General features: G+C 38.4%; 2 protein-coding genes across 10 annotated transcripts in view; both read left to right on the top strand.

Annotated features, from left to right (window-relative positions):
* Positions 1-6,241, top strand: part of LOC143443754 (complement component receptor 1-like protein) — a 41,612-nt gene extending 35,371 nt beyond the window's left edge. Inside the window, exon 11 of one of the 3 annotated variants that reach the window (XM_076941659.1) lies at positions 6,157-6,241. In XM_076941659.1, the coding sequence (XP_076797774.1) occupies positions 6,157-6,226 (70 nt within the window). In that variant the 3' untranslated portion in view covers positions 6,227-6,241. Of the gene's footprint in view, positions 1-950; positions 3,650-4,668; positions 4,806-6,156 lie in introns of those variants that run through there. The other 2 variants (XM_076941661.1, XM_076941662.1) reach the window with 2 other exon arrangements.
* A 50-nt stretch (positions 6,242-6,291) lies between these two features.
* Positions 6,292-24,943, top strand: part of Cd46 (CD46 molecule) — a 38,208-nt gene continuing 19,556 nt past the window's right edge. For 5 of the 7 annotated variants that reach the window (XM_034513162.2, XM_076941665.1, XM_076941664.1 and 2 more), the window contains exons 1-6: positions 6,977-10,987; positions 11,662-11,764; positions 13,452-13,540; positions 14,313-14,510; positions 18,518-18,700; positions 21,249-21,296. In XM_034513162.2, coding sequence (XP_034369053.2) covers positions 10,831-10,987; positions 11,662-11,764; positions 13,452-13,540; positions 14,313-14,510; positions 18,518-18,700; positions 21,249-21,296 — 778 coding nt within the window. In that variant the 5' untranslated portion in view covers positions 6,977-10,830. Of the gene's footprint in view, positions 6,902-6,976; positions 10,988-11,661; positions 11,765-13,451; positions 13,541-14,312; positions 14,511-18,517; positions 18,701-21,248; positions 21,297-24,943 lie in introns of those variants that run through there. The other 2 variants (XM_076941668.1, XM_076941667.1) reach the window with 2 other exon arrangements.

The raw sequence follows: 24,943 nt of genomic DNA, 5'->3' as shown, positions 1-24,943 counted from the left end.
TGTATACGTTGATTTAAATATTATATTATAGAGTTCAAGACCACCCAGGAAAGACTACAGACTCAATCCAGATTATAATTACAATTTTATGTAAGCTGCTTGTAGGGCCACAGCTTTAAAGCTAAATTGAAGGTGTGTTGTTCAGAAGGGGCGAAGGGAAAGGTTTTTTAAAGGTGGAATTATCTTGTTTCTGTGAATGTGTAGCTGTATGAGAAACTGTTTTAGTCCCCTCAGCTACATGAGTCTCTCTCCTCTTGAACACAGCAATAAAGGAGCTAGCCGTCTTACTCCCATGGATGTAGCAATAAGTGGATTTTCAAAAGCCAGAGCAAGTGGTTAATTCTCTTACAGCACTTACACCATTCTGGGGAAGGTGCAGGATGCTAGAAGCTCATCTTTGAGGAATTTAGGGCAGAGGTTAAAATGTACTAGGAGGGTACCTGGTACAGAATGGGGTTTCCTTAGCCATCACAATTAAGCAATGTCTTTGGATATATATGTATCTTAACATTACATGGTGCCTTGTAGATATTCATAAATTATATGTTATTTTTTTAAAGAAAACTCAAGTAGTTAATAATTATATGTTCACACTTAAGATAAATGGCTCTTGGTAGGGAGACAGTTTAGCACTTAAAGCCCTTACACACAACCAAGGGGAACGAGTTCAGAATCCCAGAATCCCTCCTGTAATTCAAGCCTCAGAAGGCTGAGAAATATTTCTTCAGCAAACTGGCTATTGAGACTCTCTGTATCAGTGAGCTTTGAATCTGATTGAGAGACCTTGTAGTTTGAATATGCTTGTCCCGGGGACTGTCACTACTTGGAGGTGTGGCCTTGCTGAAGTAGATAGGTATAGCCTTGTTGGTGCAGGTGTGTCATTGTGGGCATGGGCTTTAAGACTCTCAACCTAGCTGCCTGGAAGTCAGCCTTCTCCTGTTTGCCTTCAGAACAAGATTTTAAACTTAACTCCTCCTGTACAATGCCTGCCTAGGCACTGCCATGCTCCTGCCTTGATGGTAATGGACTGAACCTCTGAACCTGTAAGCCAACCCCAATTAAATGTTTCTCTTATAAGAGTTGCCTTGGTCATGGTGTCTGTTCACAGCAGTAAAACCCCAACTAATACCGAACTTGGTACAAGGAGTCGAGTATTGCCATTTTAGACTTGACCATCCTTTGGAAGAATGTGGATTTTGGGACTTTGGATTTGGAAAGCAATGGAATGCTTTAGATGGAGCTTAGTGGGATATTCTGGTAGAAATTTGGAAGAGCTTGGTGCTGAGGGTGATTTGCACTGTTGAAGCCTGGCTCTAAAGGTTTCCGAGGAGAAGAATTTCAGTATGTGGCCTAGAGACTATTCTTGTAAAATTTTGGTGAAGAATGTGTCTGCTTTTTTGCCATTGTCCAAATAGTCTGCCTGAGACTAAAGTGAAGAAATTTAGATTAATTGCTTTGACAAAGAAAGTCTCCAAACAGCCTGTTATAAAGTCTGTTGTGTGGTTACTAAAGTTCACTCTTAGGAAGAGCCTTTTGATGAAGCACAGCAAGCTTCAAAAGTTAAAGTACAAAGTGTACAGTAATAAAGGGACACGAGGAAGTAAAATGGATCTAAATCCTATGTTCAAGAAGATACACAGATTAAGGGAGTGGGGACTTTGGGGCAAGATCCCACCCTGCTAAGTTTAGGTCCAAACATGGTGGTCATAAACCTTTAATCCAAGGAGACAGAGGCAAGCAGATCTCTTGACTTTAAGGCCAGCCTGGTATAGAGCAAGTTCCAAGAGAAAAGCTTAAGTCCAGGCATGCCTTTGATTCCAGCATTCAGGAGACAGAGCCAAGCAGATCAGTCTACCAAGTTCTAGAACAGCCAAGCTTAGGCCATGAAGGAGTTGGAAAACAGAAAGCTGGTAATAATTTAAGAGAACAAGGGGGCATCTTCCAGCTCCAGCAAGCATCAAAACTTGGCAGCTTCAGCCATGTGGCTCTGGCTTTAGAGTCAAAAATAGAAGGGACTACTGGGACAATTGATGCTGGTTAGCTGGAGCTTAGAAATTAGTGATGATTAAGAAGAGACTAGCATCACTGAAGTGAAATCTTGGAAGTGTTTTGTGAGAGCACAAAGAAGTTATGTTCCAGAGATAGCCAAAGTTGTACCCTGTGCTGCAGCTGGACTTGTACTGTGTAAGAATTACCCAGGTGGTACTGGTTTTTAATGTATGAAGGGGTCATGGAGAGCAGCTGAGGCTTGACACTGTGAGAGGCTAGAGAAGGCCCAGTACTGAAGGTGTCATGCAAAGAAATTGGGGCTTGGCACCATGAAGAGAGGCTATTGATAAAGCCTACTTGCAGCAGAAAAGCCCAGTATATTGGAGATGCAAGTACCAGGGGATGACCACCAAAAACAGCAGCAACAATGGATTGGAGTCAACCAGAGCCTAGAATGCTACAGAAGGCAGAGCCAGAGAAGAGATGAAAGTCCTTTGTAGGAGCCCAGAAGATCATGTGTGGATCCCACACACTGGAATAAGAAGCTGTTGAAGTTGCTTTGGAGACCCCAAGATGTTTGAGATGCCAGAGCCATGGGATATCTGCTGAGGAAAGCTGCTAACAGGGAGTGGAACCAGCCCAGGAGAAAGAAATTTGTTGCAGTCAACAAAAAATAAAAAAGAAGTTGGAGATCTGAAGACCTCTTTGACATCAGACATGGAGATGCAGAGTTTGGAGTTTGCCCAGCTGGCTCACTGTCTTGCTTTGGGGATTATAGTTAAGTGATTGGATGAATCTCAGAAGAGAATTTGAACTTTGGACTTTTAACATTGTTGAGACTGCTACAGACTATGGAGACTCTGGAACTTGGACTAAATGTATTTTTTTTTATTATGCTATGGCTAGATATGGCCCCCATAGACTCCTGTGTTTTAACAAGCCTATGGGGGACAGGGAGTGGAATGTGGTGGTTTGAATATGCTTGGCTTAGGGAGTGGCACTATTTGGAGGTGTGGCATTGTTGGAGTAGCATGACACTGTGAGCATGGGCTTTAAGACCCTCATCCTTGCTGCCTGGAAGTCAGCCTTCTCCTGTGTGCCTTCAGAACAAGATTTTAAACTCTCAGCTCCTCCTTTACCATGCCTGCCTGGGCACTGCTATGCTCCTGCCTTGATAGCAATGGACTGAACCTGTAAGCCAGCTCCAATTAAATGTTCGTCTTATAAAAGGGCCTCTGTCTGTTCATAGCAGTAAAACCCTAACTTAAGACAGACCTTGCCTCTGAAGATGAAGTGGGGGAGTAATTGAACAAGATTCCTGGGGCTGGAGAGATGATTAAGAGCACTTGTTATTCTTGCATAGGACCTAGGGTTTAGTTCTTGACATCCACCTGGTGGCTTGGCTCACAACCATCTGTAACTCCAGTTCCAGGGAGTCTAACACCCTCATCTGTCCTCTGAAGGCACTGCATACACATGGTATTCAGACGTATATTCAGGCAAAATACTCATAGAATAAAAATAAAGACATCTTTTTTAAACTGTAGATTCCCAATATCAACCGCAGGCCTCAAAGTTACATGAATGGAGATACACACAAAGAGGTATGCACAGATGTGTGCATGAACACACATGCATGCATACTAAACATATATATATATATATATATATATATATATATATATATATATATATATATAGAAAAAATTAAAACAAGGTTCCTGTATATTTAACTATTATATACATAGTGATATTTTGAGCTATGCTCATGATCTCAGTAAATGTCAGAATCTCTCTGGATATTGAACAAAAGGTTTGCACATAATTTTTGCCTGTTTCTGTGTTTTAATAGCTTCTTTTAAGGTGTTTTATATAATAATTGGTTTGACACTGTCCTGATTAGTTTTATATCAATTTGACACAAAATAAAGTCACTGGAGAGGAGGGAGCCTCAACTGAGAAAATGCCTCAATAAGATTGGGTTGTGGGCTCGCCTGTAGGGCATTTTCAGAATTATAGATTGATTTGGGGGCTTGGGGTCAGCTATTCTTTTGGGGATACCGCTATGCAAGTGATACTGGGTTCTATAGGAACTAAATAAACCTTTCCCTCCCCAACTTGCTTCTTGATCATGGTATTTTGTCATAGCAATAGAAACCCTAAGACGGGCACCATAAGGATGAGCTAGTTATCAGCTTGACTTTAGATTATGAAAGATAGAAGAAAAAGGCCTATGCAAAGTCCACTAACCCCCACCACCACCACACAAAAAGTGGAACTTTCGCGCAAAAAGATATTAGAGAATTCTTGAAAGTTTGTAATATAATGTATTTACCCTTTACGTGCCTCTTACATAAGCATGAGGACTTACATTCAGATCCCTAGAACCCACATCAAAAGTCCTGAAGGCGAAGAGATGGACAAGCAGAGACAGGAAGAGCCTGGAGTTTGCTGGCTCAATAAGCTTTAGATTCCCTCTACCTCACAAAATAAGTTGGAATGTGTGGTGGTTTAAATTAAAATGGCCACCATAAGTCCATGGGGAATGGCACTATTAGGATGTATGGCCTTGTTGGAGTAGGTGTGGCTTTGTTGAAAGAAGTGTCATAAAGGGGTGAGCTTGAGGACTCAAAAGTTCAAGCCAGGCCTAGTGGCTCACAGTTTCTTCTTCTGCCTTAGGATCCAGATGCAGAACTGTTAGCTCCTTCTCCAGCGCCATGTCTGCCTGCATGTCACAGGCTTCCCATCGCGACGATAATGAACTAAACATAGGAACTATAAGCCAACCCCAATTAAATATTTTTCTTTGTAAGAGTTGTCATGGTCATGGTGTCTCTTCTTCACAGCAATAGAACCCTGATGAAGACAGAGTGACCAAGGAAGACAACGGGTGATAACCCTGGCTTCTACAACCACATGCACACTCATTCATGCACACTTACCTACATGCACAGGTGCACACACCCAAACTGACATGTACATCCCCAACACACTACGAGAACAAAGGCCACAGAGACAAATGTAAAGCCAAAAATGGATAAAGTGTCCTTGTGAGACTAGTCCTTGTTTCTGTACTTGTTTGTTTTGTTTTACTTTTTTACCTGAATTCCTGGAGATGAAGTTAGATCCTGATCCACTATGCAGAAAGGTCTGCTGACCTGTAGCTGTTATCCCACTGTCTTAAGGTTGTATTACTGTGAGGAAATACCATGACCAATACAACTCTTAGAAGGAAAAATAATTGGGGCTGGCTTACATTTTCAGAGGTTCAGTTCGTTATCGTGGCAGGAAGCATGGTGGCATGCAGGGAGACATGTTGCTGGGGAAGGAGCTGGGAGTTCTGCATCTGAGTCCACAGGCAACAGGCAGAGAACTGGTTTGAGCTTCTGAGACCTCAAGGCCCACCACCTAGTGACACACTTCCTCCAACAAAGTCAAGCCTACTCCAACAAAGCCACACCTAATAGTCCCACTCCCTATGGACCAAGTCTCAAACACATGAGTCTGTGGGGGCCATTCCTATTCAAACCGCCACGCCCACCCTCTGAAAACCACAATGTAAACATACTTCATGAGACACACAGAAAGCACCTAACAGCTGGTTTCTCCATTACTTCATAAATGCCCCTCCACCCCACTGTCCTACCACCCTCACAGAGCTTACAGGAAATGAAGAGGCCTATTTTGGTCCACACATCTTTTCCCCTTCTCTCCTTGCTTCTCTGACAATCTAACAAAATATTTCTCATGAACTGAGAAAAACACCTCTAATTTGAATCCTCTCCATTCATTTTTGACTCCAGACTCCAGGCATTCGTCAGGATCCTGGGATGTTCACTGTCAACACCGTCACTGAAAGCATTCCAAAGCAGGGCTAAAACATAATAGCTCCACTTCAGGAGTGGACTTGGAATGCTTGCCACAGGGAAGTGTTTGTGCAGTAATTTACAGCAGCCATGGGTTAGGATTTTGTGTGGGGGTGGGGGGGGTGGCTTTAGAAACTGAGAACCCAGTGAGAAGACCTTTGAGATTTGAGGATTCGTGAGATGAGGCTGTAAGAGAATTCAAATGAGGAAAAATATAAGTACTTGCCCTAATCGGATGTGACTAATGCCAAAAACATGTCCGAGGCAGCCTCCTGATAGTGATTTAGGTCTCTGTTCTTAGGTTCCCGCACTTTATTCTTCAAGTTCAGAGCAATGACCACAGGGCCAACAAGTCTTTCCACCCTTCCTGAATAAAATGGCATCCTTGTATATGCGAGCCAAGTTCGCTCCAGCCGGTAAGCGCACCTTAGAACCGCTATAGAGCCCTATAGAGCGCCGAAGGAGGAATTCTGAGCAGCATCAGTAGGAAGACAGCCCTGGGAGGAGCACAGCCCTGACAAGGGAGGAGCCCTGCACAGCGGAAGACAAGGCCTGCGCCACCCAAGTTGAGTAGTGCAGCAGAGGACTTGGGAGTAACTCAGCTACATATGGGAGGAGTTAAAAAGTGGTAAGGAAGGAACACAGCAAGGCGGGACAAGGGAAAATAGTTGAGAAGCCCAAAATTCCTGGCGGGAGCGCAATCCCATGGCCCAGCCCCTTGGACTGAGGTCCCGCCTTACTGCCATCCGATTGGCCTAGCTTAGCACTACCAGTCACTAGCCTGCCAGGAGCGGCCTGGCCACGCCCACCTGTTGTGTCGCTCTGCACCCTTTAGTTTCAGGATTATTGCGTCTGTTCACCTAAATCAAAACTTGCTCTCCGGCTTCCCGGCGCCCAGTTTTCCTTTCAGTCTGGTAACATGACAGCGGCGCCTCTTCCACCAGACTCGACGCATCCCCGTCGTAGAAGGAAGAGCTACACTTTGTACTGGTGCTCCCTGGGCATCTCCGCTGAGGCCCTTCTGTTTCTGCTGTCTAGTTTATCTGGTAGGATCCAGGAGAGAGGCTGTGTCGCAGAGAAGCTGGGAGGAGCTCAGGAGGACCTGGTAGAGTTCTCCTAGGGTTGTGTAAATGTATGAGTTTTCCTGTGGCTGTGAAGATCATGCAGTCCCCACCCCATCCCGAGTGCAGACCTGCCTAGTAGGCAGCACTTAAGGGGTGGCCAGCTGAGTGGAGAGAGGGGTAGATGTTCACTTAGAGCTCCACTGTGTCAGTAGCAGCTTGCACTGCTTATTCCGTGGGTAAGCAACTCTGGGCTTAGAAGTCTCACTTGGCCTGTTTTATCTTAAGTCAATGTCCTTGTTGCCTGAGGCAGTATGGGTCTTGTTACAGTGGCTCTTTTGTTTGGCTTTACAATTTTATTAGATTTTTTTTCCCACATACAGCGTGTTTAATCATATTCCTCACACCCCTACTCCCTGCTTGGAATTATTGTCCATTCCTAGCCAATATAGATGGTGTCTGATTCTATTACCAAATGGCTCTGAGACATCTTCCTTTACAGATAAAGTCATAGTAGAAAAGAACAATGGAAACATCACTCCTGAGACAAGAAGTATAAATAACACTCTGGCTTTCAGCTTAGCTCATGAACTAAAACTTAGTTTTATCCAACTAGTTTTTATCGAAAAATTTAGTTTATACAACCACATTTGGACGGTGTTTTATTACATGGAATAAATATTATACATGGTTCCTTTGTAAATTTTACACAGAGACCTTCAATTTTCTTCTGTTTGCAACACTCTGTGTTTGTGTCTGATATATACATAATCTTTTTCATGTAGTCTTTATGTATTTCTGTATTTTTCCTTATCGGCATCCATTCAGCAACTTTCGCCTTCTATGTTCCAGGCTCTGCGCTGGTCCCAAAGATGGACATGTTGGGAGAGAGTGACAAACCAGCCTTTCTTTGTGATCCTCTTCCTTCTATCCTTCCTGCTATAAAGTGACATTTTCCAGTTGATAAAAGTGGTACTCACACTTCATCTTCATGTTCTTGCTGTATTGTCTCTAGATGCCTGTGAACTACCACCGCCATTGATGGTTCACACACATATTTGTGTAGGAATGTAAGCAGGCACTTCATTATGCTGATAGATCCCTAGTGCAGATACATAGTATATGACCTATAAATGTTTGCTAATATTAACCAAAGCAAATATTAACCAAAGCTTAACATGAAGGACTAAAACCATGCTCTGGAGTAAAGGAACATGCTTCTCTGACTGGATTTTAAAATGTCTGAGGGGCAGGACAAAACAACAATCTAAACTCTGACACTTTGAGCCACTGGTCTGTTACTGTTTTTCTTATATATGGAACATTCTCCTGATATATTTGACTATCTTCTCTTCAAACCTAGTTGGAACGTTACCTCCCAGGGAGACCTCCTCAGTAGACATAACCCAGCGTAACCCATCTCTCACCTTGCAGTCACATCTATGAAGCTGGTGTTTCTGTTCTCTACCTCTCTGAATAGGAGGCAAGAGATCTTTTCTTTTTTCACATGACTGTCTCCAAGTGTTTGGGTTTTTTGTCTTAGTGTTGGTGCTCTTAAAAACTCAAGTACCAGAATGTTAAATATATTTGGCCAAGGCGTGGAACACAGAAAAGATTCTTCCTGCTTGCAGGAGGAAAGTTCTCTAAAAAACTTTGCTTTTCATCAATTGATATAAAAATTCACTTCACAAGAAATAGAAGGGGCGGGTACTAGCATAATAAGAAACCAGTGGATTTTTTTTTTTTAAGTAGAATAATGTTTGGGATGAGCTAAAAGTTTAAGAAGATTCTGCAGTTATTTGAAATAGAGAAAACCAGATAAAATGAATAGGATATAACATAAATGAAGGGAAACAAGATAAAATCTGAAAAAGCAAAATCTAGATTGAAACCCGGAAAACATAAAAGGAAAACTCATTGTGCTAGGTAGGGGAAATTAAAGGAGAATAAGGCCTCATTCTTGGAACAACTCGATTTGTAAGGAAAGTGGTTCATTGCTGGACAGTGCCCATCTGGAGTGCAGAAGAGAATCTGTCACATTGGAGGTTGGCCTCCTTCCTTCAGAAGAGTGACTGCTTCTTTGAAGCTGAAATCTCCTGTGATACCTACTCTAGATCTATTTTAGGTCTTGCTATAATCAGTAAATGTTTATACGTTAGTATCTCAGTCTTTACTCTGTGTGCTACAATGCAGAGAATAGTCTTTATATGGTCAATTCCTGACTTATAAAATCCTAGTAAACAGACAAAAAAAAAAAAAAAGAAAAGAAAAAGAAAGAAAAAGAAAAAAGAAATAAATGCCTCTCCTTTCTCCAATGTATAAATCTTTAAAATGAGTATTTTCATTATAAAAATCATGACAATATAATCCTTGCAAGTGTCTTTGTTGTACTCCTATGTTCCTGAGAGAAGCTGGTGCTGGATGTTGTGGCCACATGATGACTAGATTTCATCTTACGAATTAAACACAGCCACATGTGCCCTATCTGAAACACCCTGATAGGGGACAGCCCAAAGAAAGGGAACTGAGTGCTGCGTTCAGAGTTGAAACACAAGATGTTCCCTCCAAGTGGCTGAAAAAAGAGGAGAGTTGTTCAGCATACGTACCTAGGAACTGGGCTGAGGATCAATGTGAGCAAAGACAATCCCGGGGGGACACAGCCGTCCAGTAGTTACTTAGTTTGACACAAAAGGGACAAGAGAAAGGAAGAGTACAAAAAAAAAAATCATGAGAGGTGAGTGGCTACTTTGGAGCTGTCCATGCTATGATGTTTTTACCCAATGTGTGCAACTTGATCTTTACTTGATCCAACTTGACCCTTGACTTAGTAATCTTGAGTCTAAGTTAGAGCTGCTGTAATGTCCCCAAGCACCATAAAAGGCAATTTCTTGAGGACTAAACACAGGATCCTGTGGCATCTGCTTTGGGGAGTCCCAGATGAGGACTAGAAAGGGGTAATTGCATCGGCAGTGGTGCCCAGTGCAGCCTGAACACAGGTTGCCTAGTCTGACGCCTAGTGTGCTGCCTACCTGGAATGCATTCCTAAAGAGGTTCCTCCACTTGTGAGTCTTCAGTTTTCTTGTCTTATCGAGGGAAACACTGTTTCAAGGATGGCATGAAGACAAGTTAGTTAAAGATATGCTTAGCACAGCGCTGAGTATTTGGTATTTCTAAGTTTTTAAAAAGAATCCTTATCACTATTATTATGAGAAATAAGTTCTGGTGTCCGTTATTACTCTACTTACAGGAAAATACAAACCACAGTATTCGGAATCCATTTTCTAGTTATAGCAGTAACGCAGAATGAATCCATAATAAACTAGTAAAGTGTAAATATTTTGACATGGAAGAAACATTAACACAGAAATGTTTATTGCTAAACTAATAAAAATTGTTTAAAAGAGTGGCTGAAAATAGCAAAGAAAATATGATTTTCAGATATCATTCAAGCAAATTTCCTGAATAATAAAGACTTTGAATTTCAATCACAGCCCTCAGTCAGCTTTGGTACTGGGTACTAGACAAGTCCTAATTAATGACACATAGTCCTTCACAGTTTCATTAGCCATATCTTACGACGACAGTCATAAGAACATGATGGCCTCATATCTTTAAAAAAAAAAAAAAAACCCAAACCATCAATCATAGCTCAGTATTTTTACTTTTGAATAAACATTATTTAATAGACGTTATTTTGAACAAGTCACGGTATTCTTGCACCGTTCCTGCTGCTGCTTGAGTAAAGAAAGGCATACCGAATTTAGAATCTGGCTGAGAACGTTTCTGCTTTTTCTATCCTTCCTGCTATAAAATAACATTTTCCCGTTGATAAAAGTGGTACTCACACTTCATCTTCATGTTCTTGCTGTATTGTGTCCCTAGATGCCTGTGAACTACCACCGCCCTTTGAAGCTATGGAACTCAAGGGTGCACCTAAACTCTATTATGCAGTTGGAGAGAGAATAGAATATAAGTGTAAAAAAGGGTACCTATATCTGTTTCCATACCTGATGATTGCTACCTGTGAGCCAAATAATACATGGGTCCCTATTTCAGATGATGGTTGTATTAGTAAGTACACTTAACTTTTTGTTTGTTTGTTTGATTGCTTGATTGATTTTAGATATTTTAGAATGGGGTCATATACCCCTATTGCAGGGATGTGATTCCTATGTGAAACAAAGCTTTGATTTAAATGAGGGTTTTTTTTCCCCCCCCTCAGGCTTTGAGAAATTTATAGGGCATCTTTATTTTTGTTTTCTTTAGTTGATTTTCTAATTGCTACTCTTATGCTTGCTCTTTGTATTAGTTACTTTTCTGACACTGAGATAAACAACATGGCCGGGTTTAATTGGGCTTATGGTCTCAGGGGTTAGATCCATAATGGTTGTTGAGACATGGGGGCAGAAAGAGCTGGGAGCTCACATCTCAGAATGGCAAGTAGGATCAGCAAGTATACTGGGAATAGAACGAATCTTCTGAAACCTCAAAGCACACCCCATTCCAGCGACATTCTTCCTCCAGCAAGGGTACATACACTTCCTAATCTTCCACACACAGCTACCAACTGGGGACCCACTATTCAAGTGCCTTTATGGAGGGCATCTTATTCAAACCACCACACTCTGATAATGTAATCATTAAATAAGCCACACACTCCAAAGAACCATATGTGATTTTGACATTGATTCAAGTGCAACTGGCATTGGAGCTGGATTAAAATTTGTATTGTTATTTTCTTCTAGAAGTTCAATGTAATATGTTACAGGACCCTTCATTTGGCAAAGTACACTACATAGATGGCAGATTTTCATGGGGTGCCCGAGCTAGATTTACTTGTATGGAAGGGTAAGTTGCTCCTTATGGGAAATAAGGTAAATGTTCATGATTCCATTGATTTACTTCTCTTTTTAAGCATTCAAATAAATATACTTTAATCTCGCTTCTATATGACAAGTTGTGCTGCTCCTAGCCAAACAATATTTGGGTACTTTTTGGAAATAAGAGAGATATTTAATAAAGAAACAAGTTGAAGGAAAACAAGTATGTATAATACTTGCTGTATCTAATAATAAGTCTATGATAAACATTAAGAATGGGAAAATCCTCTAGGGGTAGTGATTCATACTTGTAATTCCAGCACTCAGAGGGATGAGACAGATGGGTCTCCATGAGTTTGAGGGCAGTTTAGGACACACAGTGAGTTCCAGACCAGTCTGGGATACAGATCCAAAGAGGGTGGGTGATTATGGTGACCCTGTCCTTCACAATCAAGTATAGCTACTGCCAACTCAAGGTTGAAGTAGAGTTATCATAAAATTGAGGTAGAATTGCTAACCAGGGGAATTCTGGACGGTATTAACAAGTCAAAAGTTAAGACGACTCATATTAACCAGCATGTAACAGGATATTTCAGTTGGAAAACATTATTTTCTAGACTGTTACTTAACCCAAAGTGTCTCAAAAGGAGGCATTAGCCACTGAGTCTTTATTCCCTAGGGCTCTCTCAGAAGTAATTGTGAGTTCTTGGGAAAGTAGACTGTGACTGTACACAGAGTTTCATTGATAATTTTTTAACTATCACATAAAAACATCCAGTTAAAGCTATGTGGAGAAAAATTTTTAGGCACGTTTAGGGAACCAAACTTTCAGGTCATAAATCTTTCTCAAAGACACTGTAACCTTGTTGAGAAACTCAGTAGATACAAAAGCTATCAAGCAAATACCAAAGAATACCAGATAAGAATACTTCATAGTGGTGACACGAGGGTCCAGAATGATAATCTATGGATTTAAATCATGGAGAGACTTGATGGGATTAATCCTGAGTTGTTTCCAGAAAGACATTATTATCATAAAATTAGTAAGAGATAACATTATTTCTACTTGCTGTGTGTCAGACTCTAGTTTATCTAATTTTTTTGAACAATCCTATGAAATGTTTGCTTTTTTTTTTTTTTTTTTTTTTTTTTTTTTATGAGAGGTCTCACTATGTAGGCCTGGAGCTTGCTGTGTAGACTAAACTAGCTTTGAACTCATAGAAACATGCATGCTTCTACCTCCTGGGTTCTGGGATTAAATTTGTATGCCACCACACCTAGCTATGTGTATGTTTGTAGTTGAGGAACAAAAGAAACTTTAAATGGTTTGCCAAAGGTTAATTAGCCATCAGTCATAGAGCTAGGATTGGAGCCCAGACAGTCCCTCCTAAGGAATCCTTTCTCCTCTGCTTCATCCTCCCAGAGCAGAACGGATGAACAAAGATGCAGAAGCATAGTAATATGATGGTAGGAGATGGCAAAGATACCATGACACATCACATGTTCCTACATACCGCAGTGTGTGTTCACAGACAAGCTGTTCATCCGATTAAACTTTATTTCAATTGTTTAATACTTTCATTATAACTTAAAAACCTATCCCTCAAATTACTATATTAAGGGAAAAAAAAAACTATTTAAAACTGTCCTTCCTTATTGTGCGTATCTTACCAGCTACCAAAGAAAACAGTAATTTTTTTCCTTTGTTCATCTAGTTATTACTTAGTTGGTATGTCAGTTCTACACTGTGTGCTTAAAGATGATGACACTGCACACTGGAATGGCCATCCCCCAAACTGTGAAAGTAAGTAAATTCTCTTTTTAAAATTTAGACTCTGAGTTCTCAACCATTTTGGCCTGGGGACCCTATTATGATTTTAGATTGATAAGTACCCCCCCAAAAAAGCCCTTTCTCTCTGGTCATATCTATCGATATTAATCATGTTGGAGATGTTTTAAAATAATTATTTCTTTTTAAGAACGATAAACTCACATGTTCTTATTGAAATTTCAGAAAGTGAGGCTAGGGACACTGCTTTCTGGTTGTGATCTTTTCAATGTTTGGCTTAGAGGAAGACATTGGGAATCAATACACTTGATTATCAGACTTCGTAGCTTCTGCAAAAATCTTATTGTAATGTGAGGATAAAAATGATAACTGATAATATGCTAGTGTGACTGTAAGCCACCAGCCTAGCGAGTGAAAGCAGCTGTCTCTTAACACGCATTTCTCATCAGTATTCAGTTCAGTTTCTTACATCACAGTTTTTCATCAGTTGATCATCATCTTTTCTATAGAGTAGCACAAAATTTAGCATGATCTCACAAATAAACTTTGTGTTTTCCCTTAGGAAAATGAATATTTGTCCTAAAGGATCATTTCTTAGTGGTTTAAACTTGGGGTAATGGATTTTATCACAGAAATTCTCTTCTAGATGAAAATTGAGGTCATAAATAAGTTACAGAAATTTTGTACTGATGAATTTGTTTAAAATAATTTATAGAACTTTTAAAGAGTGTAGTGAGTGAAGACACTATCTTTTAAATTTTATTTCCCCTTTTTCCTTTTTATAAAGAGATCTATTGTTTACCACCTCCAAAAATAAAAAATGGAACACACACCTTTACTAATATAAGTGTATTCAAATACCACGAAGCAGTAATTTACAGTTGTGATCATAACCCAGGGCCAGATAAGTTTTCCCTTGTTGGATCGAGCATGCTGTTCTGTACTGGCCATAACACCTGGAGTAACAACCCTCCGGAGTGTAAAGGTAATCATTTTTCTTCGTTTGTAAATAGTTCTACCTAAAATTAAACATAGTAAAAACATATGTACTTCCTCCTCTTATGAAACTATGTTCTAATCTAACGTCATAGCTTCTAAGTTAAATTAAAAAATAATTCTAGTTATGGTATTCTCTTCTCATTTCCTGGTATGTGAGCTACTACCCATAGCTAGGATATTTTTGTTTGAAAGAACCAAAAACTCAACGTATTCTGGCTGGATAACATTGATAAGAAAGTGTCCTCTTGTATTCCAGGACGATGGAGCAGTCTAGCTACAGGTAATGGCAGGGTAGATCATAATCAGCAGTCCTCTCTCTGAAAGAATTATAAAATGTGGACAAAAATGTTTGGGTTTTACATTGTTTTAATTCTAAAATGTTTAAGAGTCTGAAGAGTTACTAGAAACATGGAGACGCTTGGCTTTTCTCTTGAAAAAGAGATAGCACCGAATCATAGCAAATGTTTATTCACCCACACCTGCAAGGTAAATACAGTCTAGGTACTCAGACATTTTTGTTTTGTTTTGATTGTTTTTGTTATTTTGATATACGGTGTTAGCATGTAACCCCGGCTAGCCTAGCACTGAGACCCTCCTACGTCTGTGCTACGTCAAGTGCTGGAACTAAAGGTGTATGTCACCATACCTGGTGACTAATAGAATTTTTAACAAATATAAAAATCTAGAAACTGAAAGTACATTATTCTCAAGAAATGAAAGTAGAAATCAGTAAAGAAATCCACAAAATTTGAAAATTATACAAGATGCTTCTAAATAATCTATTGGTAAAGACGTCAGAAGAAAATTGGAAAGTATGTGAAATCCATAAAAATGGAAATGTCTTAGAATATCAAAATCTGCCAGGTTCACCTGAAGAATTAGTTCCTGCACAATATGTTTGCTTTATAAAAAGAAAAATTGTAAACCAGGGACCTAGGACCTATTCCTAGCCTTCCATTGTAAAATCTAAACAGCCAATTAACCCTGAATAGCAAGTTGCAAGAAAGTGATAAAAATATACAGATACCAATGAAGCTGAAGATGGAGAAGGGAACAAGAAAAGTAATTGAAATCAACATCTAAGTTTTAGAGAAGATGGATCAAGTAGATAAACCTATAATCAGACTGTGTGTGTGTGTGTGAATAAAAAGAAGTGCATCACCAAAGATCCTGCAGACATTTGAAGACGATAAGGAAATATCACACACAGTTCCATGGCCATCAATTTGACAACTTAAATGAAACTGACATTTCTTGAAGATACCAAGTTCACTGGAAACAATGATAACCTAAACAGTCCTTGTCTCTAGAGAAATAAAATTTGTAGTTGACAGCACTTTCCTGAGACCAAAAATTATGAATACTATAATAAACTTATTAGCAATATCTTTAAACAATAACACGAAAATGTCCACTAAGACACGAGAAGATCAAACCTGTGTGGAACATAAGAAGTTTCTCATGACCAAATAAGACGCGCTGGTGTAGCTCAGGGTTACACTTCAGTACCAAGTTAATCAGTGCAATTCACCATCAAGAGTTATATATATCCCTAACCCTATGTATAGTCATTTTATTAGATGGGGAAAAAAAAAAAAAGGAGGAACAACTACAAAACTAAACAAGACTATTTGGCAGAATTCATTATCTTTTCATGATAAGGCCCAGCAAACTGTGAGAAAATAATTATCCTTTCATTGATAAACAATGTCCTAAAAAAGTCCCTCAGCCAACACTATGGTAAAAGACTCCATTTTTTCCTAATTAAGAAAGGATCTAGCTAAATAAAATCTACTCTCACCACTCTGCTGGAGGGCCTGCCCAGAACAATAAGCTATGAGAAATAAAAGGCAAAGAGAGTAAAACTGTTCCTGAATACACCTTGAGATACTACACACACACAGACACACACACACACACACACACACACACAGCAGTACCAGGTACTGGCAAGGAGATGAAGTAGTTGGAACTGAGACATTGCCGGTAAGAACAATGCAAAGTGGAGTAAGGATTTTGCAGAATAAATTTGGAAATTTTTTTATACACTTAACACTGGAATAAATATATCTGATAATATATATTTACGTATTAGTTACTTTTATTGTCACTGTGACAAAATACCTGATAAGAAACAAATTAAGAGGTGGCACTCTGGCTCCACTTTAAGAGGATATAGCACATCATGGAGAGAAGGGCATAGTCACAAGCATCTTGGTGGCAGGATTGTGACTAGCTTTTCTCGAATCTTAGTGGAACAAGAAACAGAACAGACAGGAAGTGGAACAGGGTTATAAAACTTTGAAGTCCACTCCCAGGGCCCCACTTCCTCCAAAGAGGGTTCCACCTTCTAAAGGTTCCACAGTTTCCCCAGCTAGTGCTCAAACACTGAGTGTGTCTGGTCCATTTGGCATTCAAGCCACTGCATGTACCACACAACTCGGCAACCCACATTAAATGAAAACATGCAAACAACACGTCTAAGGATATTCTGGTTACCTTATTTACAATCACCCCAAACTGGAAACACATTCACCTTATGAAATGAGGAACAAATGTCTACTGCTAATAGAAATAATAAATTAACACCCAGGAAAAAAAGAGTGAACTTTTGGTTTATGCAAAACCACAAGTGGATGGGTCCCTTATCCCTTGTACTTAGTGAATACTGAAACAGTGAAAGGCAGGTGGTCAACTTACATGATATGCATAGAAAACAGACTAGTGGTTGGCTGGTTGTGGAAGTAGGAAAGCAAGGGTGTGTCACAAGCAGACCTGGAGAGATTTGAGAGTGCTGGAACTTCTCTGTGTGTGCACTGTGTTAGATAAGTGTGCCCTTAATATGTTTTTCTCAGACCTCCACTGTACTTGAAAAGGTGAGTTTTACAACATTCAAATTATCGCCAATATCCCTAACTTTAAATGTAACTAAATATTTATAGTCATATTTATTTATGTATTATAAATAATATAAGTATTACATAACTAAATAAAATATTAGTTGACCTGAAGATAGGTCAGTGGAAATTCAACATCATTTATCAAGAATTTTTTTAAAGAAGATTGGCTTACGGACTTGTGAAGAACATTAAGTAGTAAAATGTAAATGCAATTGGCAAAGAACAGTATGGGAAATTATTTGAGCCAGGTGTGACTCTACATACATGCAATCTTACAAAATAAGACACCATCTCAAAATATAATTGAAAATTACTTGAATAAATACTGACAAAAATTTACCAACATTGGATTCAAAACAATCTCAGATCTAGGAAACTCAGTGAACTTTCTCTGTCTTTCTGTCCCTCTCTGTCTCTCTCTGTTTCTGAGACAGAGAGACAGAGAGAGAGTGAGAAATTTGGCAGGTTTTAGTAGTTTGCTACTTCAAAAAACCACAAAAGCAGTAAACAATCAGGAGAGGTAACAGCTGGCTTCTCTTAATTGAGGTTGGGAGACAATGGTGTCTATTAAAATGAAATAATTAACCTATGATCTTTCATCAAGAAGAAACCCTTCAAGACAAAATGCTTAAAATAAGTGACTCATTTCCATATAAACCAAAGCTGAGAACCTTACTAGGCAACCTTCAAGAATTGTTAAAGGAAGCTCTGGGCTGAAAGGAATAGAAGCTCTGGCCCACGTGATCTGGTCATAGCTGCTGCTTGGATTTTACCTCGCAGTGTAGTCTGACATATCCACAGTGCCTAGCCTAGCCATTTTTGTCCCTCTCCCACAATCCTTTTTGTAGAGTATAAATTAATCTAATAGATTGTGACTCATTTTACCTCTTAAGGAATATGCAAAAATGGAAAATACCCTGTGTATTGGCATAGGTTGAATATTAATGTGAACTTTTGAGGGAGCTGTGTGCTCATATATTTAGAACATAAAATATGTTTCTTTAACTCTAGATTGTAGTTTTAAGTTTCAGAAAACTAATATGAAAAATAAACCAGATTTTTATTAAATTCTTTGCAATTTTCCTCTTTTCAGTGGTAAAATGTCCATTCCCAGTACTACAAAATGGACGACAGATACCAAGAGCTAGAAAAACTTTTTCCTATCAAGCAACAGTGATGTTTGAGTGTTTGGAGGGATTTTACATGGAAGGCAGTAGCATGGCGGTCTGTAGTGCTAGTAACTCTTGGGAGCCATCTATCCCCAAATGTCTTAAAGGTACAAAGGTTGTCTTATTTCTCTTTTTTATTTTTCTGGTGTTTTTTTTTTCCTTGTTTTAAAATTTATTTCTTTGATGTTAAACGTTATGATACCTGAAAAGCAATAATTTAGTACCTGCCTCAAGCCTGTGCCATATATATGACATAAAATTCTGATATTGTGGTCGGATTTTGTTCCCCCACCCCACCCCCCAGGGACTTTAGTTTGTTAGATGAAGCATAGCAGGATGTAAGTTTTCCTAACAATACTTCTGTATAGAAAGTGAATTGCAACAAACTTTCAGAGTAAATTGAAGCCTTTTCATTGCTATATAATTAAGTCAAGAATGAAAGCCATGGGCTCATGCTGGGGAAAGGTGGTCTCAATTCCATTGCTGTGGTTTCCAGTGTGGTCCGGCTCAGTAGAAATCCTCCAACTTTGAGTTATTCAGGGTTAGCAAAATGGTGCTCACATTTTCTTTAAAAAAAAATCTTTTAAATTCCTGGTGATTTTTTTTTCAGACACCCTTTAAATTCTCACATTTTCTACTTAGTCATCACTCAGTCCATTTACTAGTACAGCGAGACAGGCTATATTTACTAGTACAGCGAGACAGGCTATATTTGCAGCCATTTCATTTGTCAGCTGCAGTAACTCTGCTTTATTTGCTATAGCTCCACACATGAAGAGGAATGTAAACTTAGAAAAGCTATATCGATTTTAAATGTGTATTTCAGTGTGCAAAATAATCTAGTACCTTTCTTATCGGGTTCAAGACTTAAGTAGGATGCCTTTAAAGGACTTAGCGCAGTGCCTGGCATGTAGGAGGCTCCTACAGTTAGCTGCCATGTCTTCTCTATGAATGAAAAGGGAGGTTCTAGGCTTCTGTTTGTTGACGTGTGTTTTCTGTACTAAGCTTTGCTACTTTTTTTTTTTTTTCCAAGTGATTCGCTTACACTTTTGCTTTTCATCATGTTAGACTTAGGTGATGGTTAGTTTTTGAATTGTAATCAGTTTAGGAGTGGGAGTCTTGTTAGTCAGTTTGTTTGTCTTCTTTGTAGCCCAAACTGGCCTCAGTCACAACACTCCTTTAATCTCTTCATTACTAGAATTACAGGCATGCAGCATGCCCACCCAGCTTTTCAGTTCTTTTTAAGTAGTGCATATAAACAGACATTTTTGCTGCCTCCAGAACAAGACCTGCATTTTCCATTTCCTTCCCACTCCCATTACCTACTTAAAATTTTTATTTGTTTGTTATTTTTGTCTTTTCCAGCTAGCTTTAACAGCAGAAACTAAATTTCTTAGCAACTGAGAGCTAGGAAGTCTCTATTACTGAAATGAAATAGAAGGGTTTTTGGCGATACCTAATCAGCTGCTGGAGAAGTTGCTCTAATGGGAGGAGCCATTATTTCTACTTCAGTGCTCCTCACCATGGTTCCACTTAAAGGCAGCACCAGCCAGACAGGGGAAAGAGCATTAGGCAGGGAAGACTGTACACAGGATCGCAGCTTGACTTTGCCTAACCAAACTGAATTCATTTCTATGAGCTTTGGGTTTCTGTTGCTCTTACAAGGATATTGAACTCAAGAAAATCTCAATTACTGGATCTAACTTATTTAAAATATATTCTAAGTCCTTAACATTTTAAAGGATGGAGAGAATTGAGAGTTCTCATGGATATGCTCACCCAGTAATTATTAGAATGCCTTTTTTCTTTTCTTTCTTTGCTTGAGACAAGAGTTTCACTATGTACTATAACAGGCTATGGAGAACAGGCTGGCCTGAAAATCACACAGATCTTCCTGGCTCCCAAGTGTTGACATTAGAGGCGTGTGTATCACAGTGCCTAGCCCCTGGAATATATTTTTATAATTTCTACAAGATCCTGATACCTCTCGGTAGCTCCTTTCTGTATGTTAGTTGAGTATCTGTTGAAAGGAATTTTTGAAAGAATTAAGCACCTGATAAAAAAATCTATAAAACAATAATTTAGTTTCTTCTTTGAAAGACAAGGCATGTGAGAAAAAAGTAATAAAAAAAACTAGATGAATCCTTTTGTAAATAATAATAAAAAAAAACCTTGGTAGAATTGTCAGTCACTTTTTATTGTCCATTAGAAAAGATATGCATTGGAAAGCAACAGTAGCAGCCTGTACTGGTGGTGTTGTGGTAGGTCTCATGTGTGTAGCAGCCTGTACTTGTGGTGTTGTGGTAGGTCTGATGGTGTGTGAAACGTAGAGAGATTATGATGCTGTTTGTATGGTATCTGACTTGTTAGGAGTCATGCTTACTTTGAATACATTCTTTTTATAATTTATTTTTAGTTACCATATAGGATTTGTATTTGTAAAATACAAAGCTATAATGAACATTCTTGTACACATGTCTGTGCAGTTATATATGTAGATCAAACATTCCCTAGACATAGAATTATAAAGAACAGGAAGTATGTATATTTTTTCCTTTGATAGGTAATCTTTTTGAAAATTTTAATGCTAGAATTAAATCCATAATTTTATATTAATAAGTCAAATGAATTGATAGACTCAATTTATTTTTCTAGGTCCTAAGCCTATTCATCCCACCAAACATCCAGTTTACAACTATCCAGGTTTGACAGTTCTTTATCTTAACTGATGTAGTTAAAAGTTCCATAGGATATAGGTGAAAATGGTGTCATTTTAATTTCATTTCTTAATTTAAAAAAAAAAGTTGAATTTTTCTCATTTTTCTAAAATGTTTTGTTGATTTGGATTTAACAGGTTTTTAAATAAAAACTATTATTAAAAGTTTATAAACTTTTAATGTAAAATGAATGCTTTTCTACTATTTTTACTTATACTAATAAGTTTTAGGTTTCTATACTGCTGGATATACATTTATTTTTATACATTTAAATTATATAAATAATGTTGCCAAGGTTGATTACTAATAATATTTTTAGGGTTGCCTTTTATTTGTTTTTGTACATGAACCTCACTTTATTTTTTCTTTCTTTTTTTTTAACCTTATTCTTTTTGTGGTGTGTGTGTTTGTGTCCGTGTTATGTACTTGAATGCAAGTGTGGGTATATGCATGTGCTTGTGAAAGTGTAAAGTTGATACTGGGGACCATTTTCTATTTCTCTTCCACCTTATTCACTGTGACAGGATGTCTCAGTCAAACCCAGAGCTCACAAATACAGCTAGCCTCCAAGGCTAGAAATACAGGTAAATTGCGTATATTTATGGAGGTTTCTGGGAATAAAAACTTCCAATCATCACTCTTATGTACCAAGTGTTTAACCCCTGTGCTTATCTCCTCAGTCCATATTTTTTTAAAGCAAAACTTGTATCAAACTGAATATTTCTCATTGATTTTTTTTCCTTCCACTTAATGTGTTAGATTGAGATTTATTTAGATTTAGTCTCATAATAGTTGCATATTATATATCATACTTTACTATTCTCCTAGTGGTCATGTGTGTCCAGGAATTTTACATGATTGGGTGACTATTTATTAATTGTTCCACCAATGTCTACGAGTTGTATGTTACATAAAAAGCTTTAGGTAAGGATGGAATGGAGAGATACTTCAGTGGTTAAAAGCAAACGCAAGTCTTTCTCTGATACAGGACCCCAGGTTGATTCTCAGTACCCATGTAGAGTGGCTCACAACCACCTGTAACTCCAACTTCAGGAGAAATAACACCCTTGTCTGGTCTTCTAGGGTACCTGGATACACATGGCACACACATGCACACCACACACACACACACACACACACACACACACACACGTTCATGTAGACATACATGAATTAAGAAATAAAAATAATTTTTTAAATAAAAAGCTTTTGGTGTTTCCCTGGTGGGAATTACATAGTCTCAGACATACATCTGAGTTTGTTGTCCAAGATTGTTGGTACATTTGAAACACATGGTGATGTCTGCAGGGAGAGGTAACAGGGTTCCTCCCTCCCTCGTTTCCATTTAAGGACTAAGAAGGGCTAATGTGGGGGAACTATAAGCAGAGCTTCTTCAGCTGAGGAGAAGACAGTTTGCCCCCTTTCCATTGTGCATAAAGTCACAGGTATTATGGCCCTCTTTCTCCTTTGAACTTGTGTCAGATTTGTCTTTTCTTTTTTAACTACAGTACTTTTATTTTTTTAATATTTGACATTTTTTTTAAATTTATAGATCATTTTGCTAATTTTACAATTTAAGCACACAATTCTTTGGCATTACACACCCTGACATTTTAATGAAACCAATTCCCATTCGTTATCCTTAACTGGGATTTCCACTGTTAAACAATGACTTCCCTTCCCTCTGGCTCCCAGCACCTGCCTGAACACTGCTCTCCTTGCTTCCCCTTATAATGTTGTCTGTCCTAAGTACTTCCTACAGCTACATCCTATAGCATTTGTCCTTTTGTGTCTTGCTTACTTCATATAGCTAAATCCCTTTAAAACTGTTTTGCAATCCATGTAACTTTCATCTGGTGCTAGAACTCTCTTCCATGCCTGAATAATACTCCACTATGCACGTATATTGCCACCATTTGCGTGTTTGTTCATCTGTTGATAAACTAAGGTTGGTTATGGACACCTCCTAGCCATTCTGTACAGTGTTGTTTTGAACATGGAGTTAGACACCTGTTCAAAGCTTCCACTTTTAATTCTTCTAGTGTACATCCTGGAGCAGAACTTCCAGGTCTTTAGGTGATTCAACTTCATTTTTTGAAGAAATGTTGTGCAGCCTTCCACAGCAGCTGCATACTTTATACTCTCACTAGCAGTGAACAAAAGCTCCAGGTTTCCTACATCTTCACTGTTAGTTGTGCTGGTTTCTTGTTTCATTTTATTTTGGTTTTGTAACAAGATCCACCTGTTTATTTTGTGTCGCTGTAACAGAATACCACAGATGATGGTTTTTGATGGACAGAAACTGCCCTCTCAGAGTTCTGGATTGAGGGAGATATGTAATTTCAAAGTGCTGCTATTTGGAAAACGTCTTCTCACGACAGCATAACATGACAGAAGGGAAACAAGTGGTAGGGAAGTCTGTGCAACATGGCAGAATTCATCATGCCATAGTGAACCCGGTCCCTAGACAATGGCACATCTGTGCTCTCATCCTCTCAATACCCTTATGTTGGCAGGAATTTCTGCATGGGTTTTGATGAAAACAAACATTCAAGCCATAGTGCCAAGTTAGTAGATGTGGTTAGTATCATTGGGTTTTACTTTTATTTCCCTAATACTAGTAAAGTATTTAACATCTTACCACGAGCTTGTTGGTCATCTATGTATCTTCTTTTGAGAAATATCTATTCAAGTCCTTGGGCTTTTCCATTTTGGCATGCTGTTAGTAAGTTTTGAGAGTTATATTCTATAAATAGCTTATCAAATATGCGATCTACAAATATTTCCTCTTATTCTGTGCATTGCTTTTTCACTCTGTTAGTGTCCTTTAGTGCACAAAACTTTTCATTTTGATGAAATTCAATTAATCTGCTTTGTTCTTACTGTTGCCTATACTTAGTGTCACACTCAAGATATCAGTCAGACCTAAAATCATAAAGTTTTTCCCCATATTTTCTTCTAAAAGTTTTATAGTTTTAGATATCCTCTTTAATAATTGGATCAATCTAAGGTTTTTTTTTTTTAATTTTAAAGCTTTAGCCTCATTCTTTTAGCTGAAAATACCTAATTTCCCAACACAAACTGGTGAAGAGACTACCCTTTCCCAATGACTGTTCTTGTGTATCCTTGTTTAAAATCACCTTAAATGTGTACATGAGTTTATTTTTTGAGTTCTATTCCATTCCATAGGTCTGTAATACCTATCTTTATCTCAATATCATACTGCTTTAATTAATATATCTCACTACACTTTGAAACCAAGAAGTATAAATTCTCTCAAGTTTGTGTTCTTCAGATTTTATGCTGATTTAGGATAGATTTTCCTACTTCTTCAGAAAGGAAACATCATCACAATTTTAATAGGGCTTACATTGACTCTGTAAACTGCTTTGAGTATTAAATAATTTTATAAGTATTAAATAAATAAGTAAATATTTCTTGTCTAGCAAACACAGAATATCTGTATTGGAGTTTTTTGTTGTTGTTATGTTAGAACACTATGAAAAACAATTTAAAAGGAAAAAGATATATTTTCACTGTTTCAGAAGTGCTGTTAACACAGAAGTGTGTTCTGTTTTAGCACAGCGTGTGTGGCAGAGGAGTCTACTTATCTAACAGCTAGAGACCAGAGGG

Source organism: Arvicanthis niloticus, chromosome 10 (assembly GCF_011762505.2).
Source record: "Arvicanthis niloticus isolate mArvNil1 chromosome 10, mArvNil1.pat.X, whole genome shotgun sequence".
NCBI classification, from domain to species: Eukaryota; Metazoa; Chordata; class Mammalia; order Rodentia; family Muridae; genus Arvicanthis; species Arvicanthis niloticus.
This window is presented reverse-complemented; position numbering and strand designations above follow the sequence as displayed.